Raw genomic sequence first — 12,958 nt, 5'->3', positions numbered from 1 at the left:
TAAGACCCAATATTAAGTGAATCTTGCATCTGGTTCCTGGGATGTCTCTGATGATAAACTGAACTGTGTATACATGGATTGTGTGTAGTTCTAGTTACATGAACGCCAATTACGGTGTGCCTTTCATGTGATTTAAGAACATTTGACAAAGAGGCTGACTCAGGTTTTCTTGGACACCCAGGTTAACTACTGTTTTCACATGACCGTGTTATACTTGACTATTTAACCATTTTATACTTGCTTGATGTTAACATTTTTAGATGCCTTGAGATCAACCTGGTATCAGGGCTCAGCTCAATCTGATAACATGAAACATCACGGCTTTTACTTTCATTAAAGAAGGCTGGATGCTGGACACAGGTTGTCTTTGTTTCTTTATAGTCCTGGCCCAACGTCTCTAGACAATGATGAAAGATCAGGCCGCTCCCAGAGAGGGACATGAGAACAATACCTCTTAACATTACAATAACAAGGCTTGTGCTTTGCTAGTGTAAGCTTACTGCTATTAAAGATTAACTGCAGAGGAAGCTCTGTGACTCAGTGAAACCTGGAAAGGGGAAGTGTTTAACTGAAGTCCAAAGTTTTCTCTTCTTCAAGGGTTAGACTTTATTAACGGACCCCCTGCTGCCAAAAAATTTTGTCCCAGTAAATCCATGCTGTAGGAGGAGGTTTTAGAAGGTAAACAGTGCAGAGCAGAGGATGCACGGTGGCTGGCGAGGTGCCTGCGAGTCTTCCTGCAGAGACAGCGGTCAGTAGCAGAGCTCTTCCTATGAGACTGACCTCTGAACTCGGCCCAGACTTCCGCTTCCTGTCGGCACACTGGAGGGATAAGATATTGATTTATGGTGTTTCCAGGTTTTTCTGTACTTGAGGGCTGCTTCATTGATGTGATTAAAACAATAATTGAATCAAAGATAGGAGGTTTTATGAATCTCCAGCTTGTCTTGTATGTGGCCGGTTGTTAAGCCTACATTGGCCAAATTGGCTGTTATATTGCAGATTATGATCATATTTCCTTACAGTATAATCCATCAAAAGGCCTTCTGAAATCGGCCATTTCCAAAACAAGATTTCAAGTATTAGTTTTGCTCATTCATTTGCCTGTCTATTCATCTTTGACCAGATTTCGAACCAAGTGTTTCATGATACATTCGCACCTTGCTGCCGTCATTAGATGAATGGGGAAATGATTGTTCACACATACTTTAAACAGTATGTGTGAACCGAAAAGATCACATCACTAATTTAAGCTTCTTCTCATTGGCTTCCGGCGAAGTTTAAATGCGATTGGTATAACCTTTTTTTGGTGTGCTATTTTAGATTGTTACTAGGATCACCATGGAATTGTATAAACTAAGATGGACATTTTTCACTATTTTCAGAAATGTTATAGATTAATGGATCGTTTAAACTCTTTGCAGATTAAACGATGACCAGAAAAATTGCAGTATAATTTCCCTTGGGCATAAATAGTTTGAATACCACTGCAATAATAAAAAAATGATAGGGTATTGGAGCATGTAAACACCATTATGTCTGTGGTGATTAATGGTATGCGTGTATTCTCTGCCTGCAATAAAGAAGTTGCTCTCTAATCATATCCATACTCACTAACCCTCACCCTGGGAGCAGTTATCCTTCTATGGACCAAAGTTTGTTCATTAATATATTTGAAAATACATTTTAATCTTTGCTGTCTGGCTGAGTAATATCCAGCTACTGTATGGTAGGTTTGTTGTTGGTTGGTATGCATTATTTATCCTGCATTCCCATGTAGTCACACCATTGCAATGTATCATTTTTTATATTTGTAGTGGTTTTATAAAATAATGAAAACAAATGGAAACAATTTTTTTGATTTGCTAGTTCTGTTTTAAACTCCGATTTGATTTGGACGTTTGCAGCCAGTTTGCCCGTAGTTCTTTTGTTTAGTGTGAGATATTGGAATTTGTTTCACTAGGCTGCTGGTTATTCAGATCTGCATGGCATGCCATGAACGTAGCATTAGCCTTCACGCACCTTCATATCTCTCATCTGGTATTTGTTCAGATTAATTCCAGACGATGCTTTCATAATTGTCTCTATTACTTGATCGTATACATGCCGAAAGCCATTACCACAACATGAAAATGTCTTTGGGGCTCTTCTCCGCCGTTGTTGGAATCCAGATGTCGACATAAAACAAATCCCATTCATTGCTGGCTGGTGAAGTGGAGGGTGTGTTTGTGCTAGCCTGGAAAGGGTGTGTAGCCCTGATAAAAGAGCCATTAGTTAGCCGTCTTTATGGAGCCTTTGACTGCTCCAGTGCGGAGTGAAAGGAGGGGGCTGTTCCCGGCCGGCATGCCCAGGCCTCGCGCCACGGGTCGGTCACCTCGGCCTCAATAGGGGGCCTGTGTGGAGACCCCATGTCCTGACTTCCTGGGAGGGAAGTTGTTTCAGCTGGAGGGTAGTTGGCTTGTGTGTATTTTCATATATTTGTACGAGGACCTAATGTCCTGAAAATAATTGAAAAGTGTGTGAGCTCTAGTAATACAAATATGTGTGTGTGTAAAGGGGGGTCTGTCTGTAGGAGGAAAGGAATATTTTAATCTCATTCAGGATGTACAGTAGTTAACCTTGTTGTTGCCTGACAAAGACCTTAGCTACAGAAGAGTGGGAGTGTTTGCTCGGCAGATGAAAAGACTGTTTGCCTATTTCTAGTGGTGCACGATAATTATCGGCCCGATTATGCTCATGTCATTTGCTCACTACTAGTCTTTTTTTTACCACCAGGTGTGCAAAAACTACAGGTACATTTTATATATATATATATATATATATATAATATTATTATCGGGTATCGGTCTTGAGAAGCAGGAAGTTAAGTTTCAAAAAACCAATATCGTGCATCCCTACCTATTTCATCTGACCTCCTTCAGTTTGCCCTCATTCTGTGAAATTCCTCATAGCCGACGATAAACTCAAGGTCTTCATAATCGGAGCTGATATTTGGAGGCCGAAATAAACAATTCCTAACCAGATAGAAGATATGTGATCTTTAATAAAAGAAGATGTGTTGCCTTGAGGTGGGGAAGGCAACGGCAGAACGTCGGATCCTCATTGGATTAAAAAATCATATCCGATCTGTGCTCTGTTCATATCAAATTTAAGATGCAATGTAAATAAAGTGTAATTAAGAAGAAAAAAAGTACATTTCCTTAAACGTTTCTTTTTGCGGTAAACTGTGGCCCTGTTTTCCAAATGGTGTTGTGGTGTTCAGTGAATGTACTGTAATTGGCCTTGAGATGATCGTATCTTTAAAGGAAAAGACACCCGGAAATTCTGGCTTTGCAGTGCTACTACAGTGAAAGCCATAATGTTCAAACAATGTTATACCTCTTTAATAAAATGGTACGTTGGTTCCATACCGCACAATGCAGCTACTCTAAGTTCAGGCGCTCTTATACCGCTCTCTCTTATCTTTTCAAATCTTGAATATTTGAAGCACATTGGATAAAAGTGGTTCCACTCAAGAAGAAACGTACAACTTCTAAACAGATGGTTGTCAGGTTTATTTTTAGGGACTAAATTAGACCGACTTCCACTGTAGTTGCTGGGCGGCCATGACATGAGCTGCAGGAATCTAGTCCACCAGGCCTGTCCCAGTATGGGAGCTCAGCGTGTCTCCTCTGCGGCCCAGAGCTGACATGGGCACACAGCAGGAATGTGACTCAAAAGAAATGAAATGTCACACAAGAGGAATGCTTGGAACTATGTGCTCAGGAGGAGAGGTTACCACAGGCCAGGTCAGGTGCAACAAGTTTTAGTGGTGCAGAAAATTGAAGAGAAGGTTGGTTTTTATGAAAATCACAGGAGGGAATGTGGAGGAGTTGTTGTATGTATGCAATCCAAACCTGTGGGAGCTAGTTCTGTGCTTGCCTAATATTTTCAATGTGGTTTTACTTGGTGACCCCACACCATTTTAATCTGGAAAACAATAACGAGTGATCCTCCCTTAGGGCTCATTATTTACTGTAATTGCAGATGAATCAGTCTGCTCTAATATGAATAATTAATCCATAATGTTTGTAAATGAAGCAGTGCTGTTTTTCTTCCATTTAGTCTCAAGGTTGAATCCTTAATATTAAGACTGCTACGATTTGAGACGACATTTCTCTGGGATCTTGTGATGAAAATGATGTTTGACATTTCAATAATGATTAGATAATAAGTTGTCCTGTATTTTAAATTTGGAATTGAATCACTGCAAAAGTAAAATAATCAATTGAGATAACCTTGCAAAAGAGATATCACTCTGACTTAAATCCAGAAGATTTATTATAGTGGCAATTTCCAGGCATTTCATGATCAGCTCTACCTTGTCAGACCTTGTTCTCTTTCATTAGTCTACCCTACACTTTGTCAGTCTTAGCTGCACATGTTAACACTAGCATGCATGATTTGTTTGCATTCGTATGTTAAAGTTTACTAGCATTAATTTCAAAGCATGGCTGAGGCTAATATGTTAAAGTTTAGCATAGCCTACCTCATTTTAAAGCATGGTGAAGGCTAAAAGGATTTTGAGCATTGTCTTTTAACGTTTTTTTAAAGTCATGAACTGAAGTGTTGGACAAGTTGCAACTTTAACCTATTTTTGAAACTAGAGGAAAAGTCAGGGGGCTGTAACACCAAAGTAAACAAGGTTACAATGAGAGCAAGTTCCACAGCTACTTTGTTCCACATCTTGTTAGCTTTGGTGCAACAGGAAGCATGGATTAATTTGGGCAATCAGTGTACTTGATTAAGGGAAGTACTACTTAAATAGGATACAGTTAAACTGAGCACAAATACATTTAGATGAATATAATCTTTACTAAGTTGCTTCACATGTAACTAAATAATAACCCAATCAGAACAGTATATTTCATACAGCCGTACTTTTTTTAACATTAAATAATAATAATAATAATTCATTTATTTTATATAGGCGCCTTTCAAGGCTCTCAAGGTCGCCGTACAAACACATAAAAAACAAGATACACAATACCTAACACCAGCATAAGAAACATAAACAAGACAATGCAACAAATCAAATAAATAAAACAGAGGATGTGTGATGGATAATGATCAGGGTGGATAAGCGAGTGTGAAGAGATATGTTTTGAGGCGTGATTTGAAAATGGGGAGAGAGACATTGCCAGAACTAACTGCACGCTGAACTTTTGTGAAACTTTTTCGAGCATCTTCCATCAGTAACTCAACCATAGGTACTTTTAGGATAACCTTCTTGAAATAAAACCCCTTTCAATATCTGTCTTGATTGTTTTGGGCTTTCTTAAAAAAATGAAATGTTATAAGTTTAAAAAAACACAGTAATCATCCCCCCGTCTATTTAAGTATGGATGGATATCTCTTCTTCTTTGTGTTGACTGTGATATGTGATGTCTTGCAGATGGATGGAGGCGTGTCTCGACGAGGAGCTGCCCCCCACCACAGAGCTGGAGGAGGGCCTGAGGAATGGCGTCTATCTGGCAAAACTGGGCAACTTCTTCGCCCCGAAAACCGTCTCCCTCAAGAAGATCTACGATCGCGAACAGACACGTTACAAGGTAAAAACACGTATTTTGTATTTATATATCGGCAAAAAGTAAAAATCACCATTTTCTAATCTTAAAAGGCTATACATTTCAACAACAATGAATCCATCCTTATTTCACTGAAACAATTCTTCTTCTCTACATTTATTTATTGCTTGGCTGAGGTAGAAAAGCAAAATGTGACATTGGCAATAGAAACAGATTTTAGGAAAAGAATGTCCACGATGGAAGCTATATGTAACCTTCCTCACATTTTGACATAAATCAAACTGATATGCAATTGTTTCCATCTAGTAAAAACAAGCGATACATTTGGATTGAAACCTGGCTAGTATCAGTCCAACCCGCAGTCCTTGTCATACTTCTGTTAGCCAAAAATCGTTATTTTGGTTTGAGATGTGACTGTGGTCTATGGTTCAACACTAAACCTTTGTGGAATCAGTATGTATTTCCCTGCTTTGTGTTGTAATGTGTATGGAGCTGATCGATGAACGGGACCTCAGCTTTTAGCTCTTGTTGTTAATATGAATAAGGCTGGATCTGAGTTTTTGAGTTGGGAGTTGGGACTGTACATAATTGTTATGTTCTGACATTTGTTTTCTCTCCTACAGGCGACCGGTCTCCATTTCAGACACACAGATAATGTCATCCAGTGGCTCAACGCCATGTCAGAGAAGGGACTACCAAAGGTGAGCGTGACTCTCATCTCTCCAATACTATCTCTCACATGCAAATGTTCCTACAATGGAATTCTGAGTGTTAAACTTTTATTAAATAAATATTTCTTTTTTTGTACATCTGGCACATTTTCCAGTACCATTAAGTATAACATTCAATGGAAATGTGTGTTTGTCTTTAAAAATGGTTTTCCTTGAGGGCTTTCTATGTATTCATTTGTTTTAAAAGGCAAATGATAGCCTGTATGTGTTACAGGTCTCACTGGCTTTGTCAGTTTTGCATGATTTAGGTTATCAACTGCAGATCATACAGTTTGTGTTGTGCTTAATATCATCCACAGCATACTGTTGATCCAATGTAAATGGATTTGCTGTCTGTGTTTTGTAGTTATAAGGTTGAAATGCTCCTTTAAATTCAACTCCGATAGTGACTAGTTGCCTATTACAGTAAATGTCCTTTCTAAAAATGTTCCTCTGTGGAAACTCTGAATTCTTGTTGTTATGCTGTTTTGAAATACAATTGAGAATCAGCCCAAAGTATCACCGGTTGGCAGCTTGAACATAAAATATAAGTAGCTGCCTTCAAAACTTCCATTTCAGCTGCCCCACAAAGACACTGCCAGGGCGTGTGGTCACACATTCACATTATGAAATCCTCTTATTAGAGCTGCTACCTTGAATCATTCCTGCAAGCATGCTGCGACACGCTGACATGCTAATGTTGACCTGCTGAAAACGCATTGTCTCTGTTTCAGATCTTCTACCCAGAAACCACAGACATATATGACAGAAAGAACATGCCACGCTGCATCTACTGCATACATGCACTCAGGTACTTTTTGCTTCTCTTCCTCTATGTGGCTTTTGCAGCATGAAGTCTGAAGTTGGACACAATCCAATCAGAAAACCACAAAAACAACATCTAAATGAGCTCAACAAACATATATGTTGTTGTAGAATGAATTACTCATTCATTGGTTTATTCCCTGTGGAACGCACACATCAGTGGTGTGAGCATGCATCAAGCCTGTGACGTTTTTATGAGGTGAACAGTGCAGTTTTTCAGCAGAAATGCCTTCAGTGGTACAAGCAATGAAGTGGTTTGTTTTAATATAGCATTCCTCCTCAGGTAAAATGGATGCAGGTGGCTGTATAACTGGCCCCAACACAAACCAGTAACACCCAGATGCCACAGAAACATGCTCTTTACCCGTTTTCATTGAAAGATCAAGAAGCCATCAACAGGGATTTGTTGTGATATTAGAATATGAAGAATCCTTAGTTTCCTTTTTAAAACAGAGAAGATCTACTCAATGTTTTATTTTATTTGTGAGATTCAGGTCTAGTCATGATTCTCTGTTTGACTGTGATCTATTCCTCTTTTTTTCTCTTGTCCTCCTGTGCCCTGTCCCGTCTTGTTCTTCAACAAGAGGCTCGGGACTCCCTAACAACTTCGTCCTTTGTCTTGCAAAACAAACTAAAGTTTGCAGGATGTAGCAGTGTACGCTCAGTTGAATAATACATGCATAAAATATGAGATTAGTTTATCTGAGGAATGTTGTCAGAAATAATTGTGTCCATCTAAATACATTTTAGAACTATTTAGTGATACATATTATCTCTGTATGATTGTCAATTTAGCAACAGTCAGGTAAAAGTCATTTGAAAGTCTGCAGTGAAGTCCAGTTTCAGTTGCAGCCAGTACAGCAGTAAGGAGAGTTAAGTCTGAAACGATACAATGATATATGTTGTGAGGTACAATTACGCGTAAGGTGTTCTGTAGGTTAAATGTTCAAATATTAGTATAGTTTTTATTTTATTTCACAATATTTCAGAACCTTTTTTTGTTGCCGCTAGCTAAAAAGACTACCCAACGAGAAGACACCCATACAAGTTTTTAGGGAGTCCCAATCAGCAACATTTTATTGCCTGTAATTTGAGAATACGCAGCACAGTTTTCTTGGTTTACCTCAGTAGGCACCTGCAATAATGTATTAAGCCAATCACAAACAAAATAATCCTCTCCATATGTTTCAATTATCCATCATCCACAGCAAAAACGTCAAACAAGTGGCAGCATTTAGAAACATCTGTTGTCTTACTGTGAAATGACAGGGTTGCCTTCTGATAATCTTGTGGTCTGTTTATGAACCTCTCTTACTTTCCTCTCTTTATTGTGGTGATTAGATTGAACTAAAATTGTCTTATGTTCAATTTTGTTTTAACCCTGAGCAAATGAACCTGCATGAAATAGATTTTTGTGTTTTAGTTTCTGTATTGTTGCCATTTCTGTGTGACGTTTCAGCTCTGCTACTACCCATTCTGCAATGTTTCATTCTTTATTGTCTCTGTCTTACAGCCTGTACTTGTTCAAGCTCGGCCTGGCCCCCCAGATCCAGGATCTGTATGGAAAAGTGGATTTCACTGGTAAGCTCGAGAAGGTGCATCTGTTTTCCTCATTCTGTCCCTGTTAACCCAATTATGTCAGCCTAAATCCAGAGCATTACAAATGTCACCGTGCTGCCAAGGTTAACAAGAAGTTTAAAATGTTTTTGGTACACAGTTTTTTTTTTACCCAGCAGGCCACAGTGTGTGAAAGTCATTAGTAATTGTGAGAGCTTTTCCTGTCAGTTGTGTAGCTCCTTGTCCCGGAGCCGGAGTCAGACATGTGATTATCTCACATGAGCCAGGAACAGTCTGTCTCCACAGTCTCTACTACTCTAACCCAGTCCCCCCACCACCATGTCTGCTCCCTCCATTGATATGTTCCTTCTGCTCTGTCTTCTCCCACAGAGGAGGAGATCAACAACATGAAGAGCGAGCTGGAAAAGTATGGAATCCAGATGCCCGCCTTCAGCAAGATTGGCGGTATCCTGGCCAATGAGCTCTCTGTGGATGAAGCTGCCTGTGAGTGGGGCTCAGATGTCATGGGGAGAGGGTGGGATGTCATGGCTGCAAATTATGTAGTTAAGTTGATTGACATCTTTTCACTTTCTTGCTATTAGAATTAAATGAAAGATTGAATACTATCTCGGATTTGTCTGTTAAAATCTTAATCTACAGCTAATTGCTCAGTTTAGCCTAGCATGTGACTGGAAACAGCGCTATAGCTTCTGCTAGCTTTTGATTTCCAAAAGTGGACATTTTCCACTTACCAGTACTTCTGAAGCTCAATAATTTAAACTTTAAATCGTGTCTAATTTATTAATACAAAAAAAGACTAGAACTTGTCATTATTAGACTATTGTTTTGTGGGCTTTAGAGTTGCATGTAGGAATTTTTTTCCCCACAGAACTAGACTAGCTCTTGGGAACTGCTGTCGTTATGCTATGCTAAGCTAAGCTAACAGTTCCCTTGCTGTGCCATTTTATGTAACTCACCATAGGGCTATTTTCTTTATAAGCTATGCTTTCTGCTCTCCTGCCTCAACTTCCTTTGTTTACTTGCTGTTCCTTGTGTATACTAATAATGAATTAGTTGAATAAAAAGAGTAATTAGAGTGGTATCTATATCTGAGCAAGAGAGCGATTAAACACACTTTACAAATGTCCAACCATTTAATTTTAAATACCTCCAATGGCCCCCCAAATGTAATTTCAAGCCGGCTCCTCCCGTACTCCTCTTCATCCTCAGTACATGCTGCTGTGATCGCCATCAACGACGCCATCGACCACGGCGTCCCAGAGGGCACGGTGGCCGCCATGCAGAACCCCAACGCCATGCTGGTCAACCTGGACGCCAGCGCTGCTCACCATTACCACGACACACTGTACCAGGCCAAGGGAGAGAAGGTGGCCAACTCCCGCAAACGGGTACGCAGGTTTAAACTTCAGCGATCACAGATAGTGTGCTGTGGATTCAGATGGTTTATGATGGCCAGAGAGGAATGTTAGCCTGGGGCACGTTATCCTTGAAAGATCATCAGATGGCCGTAAAATAAAAAAGGGGCCAGCCATCGTCCACTTTATGATGAGAGGATAATTGAACCATGTAGCCCCAAGCAGAAGAGAGGAGTAAAAATGTTGAATCCACGCAAACCACCAGGGCAGCAGAAATGAAAACAGCCACAAAAGTAAAGCATGGAGGCTGAAAGATGAGCTTGGGTGGGGGTAGACGGAGGAGTAAAATCACTCCATCATCATATTTGCCAGCATGTCCTTACAGTGAAAGATAAATGTACATTTTAGAATGTAAATTTGTGCCAACAGGCAGAGTGAATAAATTACTCTAAAGATGGTAAAAGGAGAACAAAATAACCGCAGAGATACATGTTTTACTCTCGTGTCCTGCGGGGAGGTGATGATAAGAGATGCTCATGTGTAATGCTGTTATGTTTGATTTGCTGTTGGCCACACAGCAAATGGAGAACACCGAAGCAGAGAGAGATATCTACGACGAGCTTCTCACCCAGGCAGAAATCCAAGGCAACGTCAACAAGGTCAACGGTAAGACACGCAAAGGCACACGTTTATTCACCGATTTGTTCATTTGTCTTGGGTTTCCATGGTGCTGTATTAAAATGTAAACCTCTCTCCTGCAGTGGCCACCGCCCTGAGTGCAGCCGAGCAAGCGTTGCTGAGCGGCGATGAGGATAAGTTATACGAGGCACTTAAAGCCATGGGCATCCAGAACCTGCAGGTCCAGAACAAAGGCTGGTACCTCAAACAGCTGCAGGGTGACCGAGAGAACAAAGACCAGGTGGGAACAGAGTGCAAAAACAAGCTGTATTTATTTCAAGAAAATGGTGCGGCTTCTTTGTCTCCTCGGTATAATCTCAACTTCATTTCTTTCTTATTAGGTATCTCCAGGAGAAGCCCTGACTAAAGATGAGCTGCAGACCGGCGTGGACGTGTCTAATGAGTTTGTAGCAGGCTACCTAAAGAGTATGCACATGCTTTCTTATACAATTATTCTTTCCCCCTTTCTATCTGCACAAGTGTTAATTTTCTCTGTGTGTGTGTAGTGTTGAAGGCAGTGGAGCGCATCAACGCTGCCATCAGGGCGGGGGTGCCAGAGAAGACGGTGGAGGAGCTGATGAACCCTGACGCTCAGCTGCCTGAAGTCTACCCCAGCGCTGCGGACCTCTACCAGAGAGAGCTGGTCTGCCTGCAGCAGCAAAGCCTGGAGGTACACACAGCGAGGAACACACTCACACAAAGGGAGATGCGCTGATCCATTATGTGGCTTTTCAGGGGAAATTAAGGGATGAGTTAATCTAAAAAATGAAATCTACTGATCTTGTCAGTACCATACTAAAGTTTATACTTCGGTATGTTTATACTACTACAGATGTGGCATGGCAATTTAGCCCACTGTGTTGATATCTCAGTTTACTTTATCAACTAAACATTTATCGCCTAGTTTTACAAATAATAACATACATTAAATGCACCACACTTTACTTTCCTGTATTTAACATAACAATTCTGAAGCAATTAGTTAATTGTATTTTCCACATAACATACAAAGACAAACACTTCCCATTAAATATAAAAGGCAGACTTTGAATATAATAGAAGTAAAGCATGTTCTGTTTGCTAACTTGTTGATAAGGTACTTCAATCACATATTGGTAGATATAATATGCTGATTAAACAATCATAAACTAAACCACTCACAGTTTGGAATAAACATTTGAATAAATGCAAGGCCTTAGTAAATGATACCCCACTGGACATTTCATGAGTGAGCCCCAATTCCTATTCCTAGGTTTTGTTTTAACAATTTCTTGAAACAAGCCAACACCTTGTAACAGATTTCCAGAGTCATTTTATTCCACCTTCAGATAGAAAAAATATATCATAAATAAATCCCAATAAGTTTATAAACTAATGAGGCGATTAACAGAACATCAATACAGTAGGCCAAACCTTTGCTAGAATCCAGCTTTTAAGATCTTTAAAATATATATATATAATTTCTGACAAATATATTTGTTATTTGGATTGATTGCAATATAAATGCATTCTGTGAGAATCAAGGAACTGTTATGGGATACTTTTATTTTTACTGTTTTATGACATCTTAAAGACTAAACAGATGAGTCAGCAATGTAAATATGAATTAGTTGAAGCCCTGCAAGGATATTACTTATTGGAAGGCAGAGCATTTTTATTAGTTGAAACTAACTACTACTACTACTACTGACTAAAATGTATTTCTGTAAGGCAGACAGTACATAACATATCCAGCTAATTTAAAAGCAGTGTATTGGTCGTATAACTGACTACTTTATCACCTGTTGCTTTAGAGTGTGTTTCTGATGTTTCAATTCGGCCATGTTTCCTCTGATTGAACTGTGGAACAACAAGTCAAGATGTCGTCAACATGTCTGCCTCTGATGTCCTTCAGTGGCAGTGTGACAGATGAGGTAAATGTGTGTCGTGATTCCCGCAGGGCTCATTGTCCCACCCAGAACTGCTGGTTGCCGTGGAGATGCTGTCGTCGGTGGTGCTGATGAATCAGGCGATGGACGCTGGGGACCGAACCGCCCTCTGGAAACAGCTGTCCAGCGTCGTCACTGGACTCAGTAATGTGGAGGATGAATATGCACAGAGGTGAGCACACTACACACACACACACTCACTCACTCACTCTCTCACTCTCTCACACTCTCACACTCTCACACTCTCACACTCTCACACACACACACACACACTCACACACACTCACACACACACACACTCACACACACACACACACACA

The 12,958-nt window shown here is 40.0% G+C and overlaps 1 protein-coding gene across 2 annotated transcripts in view; it reads left to right on the top strand.

Annotated features, from left to right (window-relative positions):
- The window catches only part of iqgap1 (IQ motif containing GTPase activating protein 1), a 53,169-nt gene that overhangs the window by 17,829 nt on the left and 22,382 nt on the right, over positions 1-12,958 (top strand). For both annotated transcript variants that reach the window (XM_034197522.1, XM_034197524.1), the window contains 11 exons: positions 5,432-5,588; positions 6,188-6,265; positions 7,009-7,085; positions 8,613-8,680; positions 9,047-9,160; positions 9,887-10,065; positions 10,611-10,698; positions 10,794-10,951; positions 11,052-11,136; positions 11,217-11,380; positions 12,650-12,810. In XM_034197522.1, the coding sequence (XP_034053413.1) occupies positions 5,432-5,588; positions 6,188-6,265; positions 7,009-7,085; positions 8,613-8,680; positions 9,047-9,160; positions 9,887-10,065; positions 10,611-10,698; positions 10,794-10,951; positions 11,052-11,136; positions 11,217-11,380; positions 12,650-12,810 (1,329 nt within the window). The remainder of the gene's footprint in view (positions 1-5,431; positions 5,589-6,187; positions 6,266-7,008; positions 7,086-8,612; positions 8,681-9,046; positions 9,161-9,886; positions 10,066-10,610; positions 10,699-10,793; positions 10,952-11,051; positions 11,137-11,216; positions 11,381-12,649; positions 12,811-12,958) is intronic.

Source organism: Gymnodraco acuticeps, unplaced genomic scaffold (genome assembly GCF_902827175.1).
Source record: "Gymnodraco acuticeps unplaced genomic scaffold, fGymAcu1.1, whole genome shotgun sequence".
NCBI classification, from domain to species: domain Eukaryota; kingdom Metazoa; phylum Chordata; class Actinopteri; order Perciformes; family Bathydraconidae; genus Gymnodraco; species Gymnodraco acuticeps.
Note: the sequence above shows the minus strand (reverse complement) of the source record. Positions and strands in the feature narration are given on the sequence as shown.